This window comes from Sminthopsis crassicaudata, chromosome 2 (assembly GCF_048593235.1).
Source record: "Sminthopsis crassicaudata isolate SCR6 chromosome 2, ASM4859323v1, whole genome shotgun sequence".
In the NCBI taxonomy this organism is placed as follows: Eukaryota; Metazoa; Chordata; class Mammalia; order Dasyuromorphia; family Dasyuridae; genus Sminthopsis; species Sminthopsis crassicaudata.
Genome location: NC_133618.1, coordinates 464,374,414 through 464,377,071, shown reverse-complemented (window position 1 = coordinate 464,377,071; position 2,658 = coordinate 464,374,414). Strand labels below are relative to the sequence as shown.

General features: G+C 35.4%; 1 protein-coding gene across 1 annotated transcript; it reads right to left on the bottom strand.

Annotated features, from left to right (window-relative positions):
- Positions 1-1,328: 1,328 nt before the first annotated feature.
- LOC141552906 (olfactory receptor 1L1-like) lies at positions 1,329-2,258 on the bottom strand. Its single transcript, XM_074284822.1, has one exon. It carries the CDS (start codon positions 2,256-2,258, stop codon positions 1,329-1,331), a length of 930 nt encoding a protein of 309 aa, XP_074140923.1.
- Between the last annotated feature and the right edge of the window lie 400 nt (positions 2,259-2,658).

Here is a 2,658-nt window from a genome sequence, read left to right as displayed (position 1 = left end):
TTTTCCTAAAATCTTAATCTATTGAGTCTATTTCTGCTGCCTTGAGCCAGATAGAACAAGTTTGTTTCTTCTTTTTACATATAGTCTATCTGATTTTCTTCAGTACAAATTACTTGGTTCAGTCTTTTCATATTTGTGTGGGCTTGGTCCTCAGCCTTCTTAAAATCCACACATTTCACACTACTTTCAATGTATCAATGCTCTTTTGAGTTGATACCCAACCTCAACTTGGTGTCTTATATTTACTACTTATTTAGACAGTTCCCTTCCCCTCATCTTTTCCTCACATGGTTCAGAGTCTTTACCTGTGAAAGTCCAAGCTTTGGACAAGATGTCATCTAAAATCAGCTAAAATCCATTTCTTGTCATTTATCTAGATGCTCATTTCTGAGTACTGATAAATTATCAAGAATCTAGAATTATCAATAATTTGATGTGTATTAATTAGTTTAATATGAAATTGAAATAAAAACTATAAGAAATTTATTATAGATGCTGCTTTGTTTAATTGCATATAAAAGAAAGCTTTGCGATTCCAGACAATGGATTGGACATAAGGTCTGTTATTGGAATGGATATCTAAACCAACTTCAATATGAAGCAATATTCCCCTTACAATATCACAAATAGTTATTGGACCTCTTTTTAAAGACGTCCAATAAAAGCTCAGGAGGTAGCTCATTCCACTATAAGGTCCTTAGATTTTTGTGAAATTCCTCTTCACCCTAAGACATCTTGAAGTACAGTCCAGTTCTGACTCTGACTTGACTTGTGACACTTCTTAGTTTTCTCATCTGCAATGTGGGAATAAAAATGCTAAAGTTACCGCACTAAAAGAATTATTGGAAGAATTAAATGTAATCATTTATGTTTTAAATGTAACTATTAATATGAGATATTATTATTCCTCCACCAAAATCTTTCTCTGATACCTCATCATGATCCTGGGTTTTCAAAGGCACATAGAAAAAGATCTGTGAAATATCAGCAAAAGAGAAAGGCTTTCAATACAGAATTATGTGTATGTTGACTGGAAATCAGCCTAACTAATGTCACAGAAGCTCATGGCCAGATGGTTGCTACAATGTGATAAATGTATTCAGCTACAGAAATTCATGAAGATCATATACTAAAAACACAGAGATAAACTAATCTGTCTCATAAAAGAAAAAATGGATAGGAAATATCAGATCCTTTATGCATTAAAGTTTATCTCTTTTAAAAAAAAAAAAAAAGCCATGTTTTCCATTCCCTCATCTAGTTGCCTATAATGTATATATTTATTTTGTATATTAGATGAAGTGGCCAAAGCAGAATTAGCTGCATATTTACTGGAAAATCTTGCTCAGAGTTCTCCGGAGAGCACCTTTCACCTCTTTATTCCTCAGGCTATAAATGATAGGATTCAGCATAGGAGTAACCACTGTGTAGAAGACAGCTACCTGTCGATCCCGGTCCAGGGTATAGTTACTGACTGGTTGGAAATAAAGCCGAATAACAGTCCCATAGAATAATGTCACAACCACAATGTGAGAGCCACATGTGGAGACAGCTTTGCGTAAACCTGCAGTTGAACGTAGACCAAGCACAGTGACAACAATGCAGACATAAGAGGCCAGAATAAAGACAAATGGAGAGAGAGTTGCTGTAACCCCTTCTGTTAGAATCACCAGCTCATTAATGATAGGGCGGGAGCAGGAGAGTTGCATCAGGGGAGGGAGATCACAGAAAAAGTGTAAAATGCGATTGTTACAAAAATGAAGTCTTGAGACAAGGATGGTATGTAAAAGAGAATTCAAGAACATGAGAAACCAAGATACCAGGACTACACAAATACATAATTTCTGGGTCACGATGGCCCCATAACGCAAAGGATTACAAATAGCCACATAACGGTCATAGGCCATAGCTGCCAATAGGTAACCTTCCATGTTACCTATAGCTACAAAAAAAAATACCTGAGTCATACACTGAGTAAAAGAGATAGTCTTGTTCCTGGAGAAGGTGTGAATCAGCAGTTGAGGGACAGTGACGGTGGTGAAACAGATGTCAATAGTGGAAAGCTGACTCAACAGGAAGTACATAGGAGTTTTGAGCTTGGGGTCTATCCAGGTTACAGTAATGATCAAGGAATTTCCTACTACTGTAATTAGATACATGATAAAAATGACTGCAAAGATGACTGGTTGCATATCCAGTCGGTTAGTCAAACCCAAGAAAACAAATTCAGTCACTGAAGTGTAATTATGGATCGCCATCAGGATTAAGGACATTAATGTTTACCTAAAGGAGGAAAAAAAGAGATAAGATGTCATCTAAAACCTTGACACAATACTGAGACACAAAACTCTTTTTATTCATATACATATGTATAACTCTTTTTATACATATCGTAGAGGTGATTTTTAAGGCTTTTGAAAATTGATCTCTTAGGTTTTCTTTTAATATAGTCAACAATGATGTAAATTTGGAACCAAATACAAATCTCAAGATAAACACTGACACTGATAGTATATGATCATGAAGCTTTGTCTTAAAGGTAGAAGATTATACCTCTGAGGCAGAAGCAAATAAGGTAGTACATAAGTGCTAGATTTGGAATCTGAAAATGTTGGCTTACAATCTAAGTTTTGCTTCTTGCCAGTATGACTTTGAAAA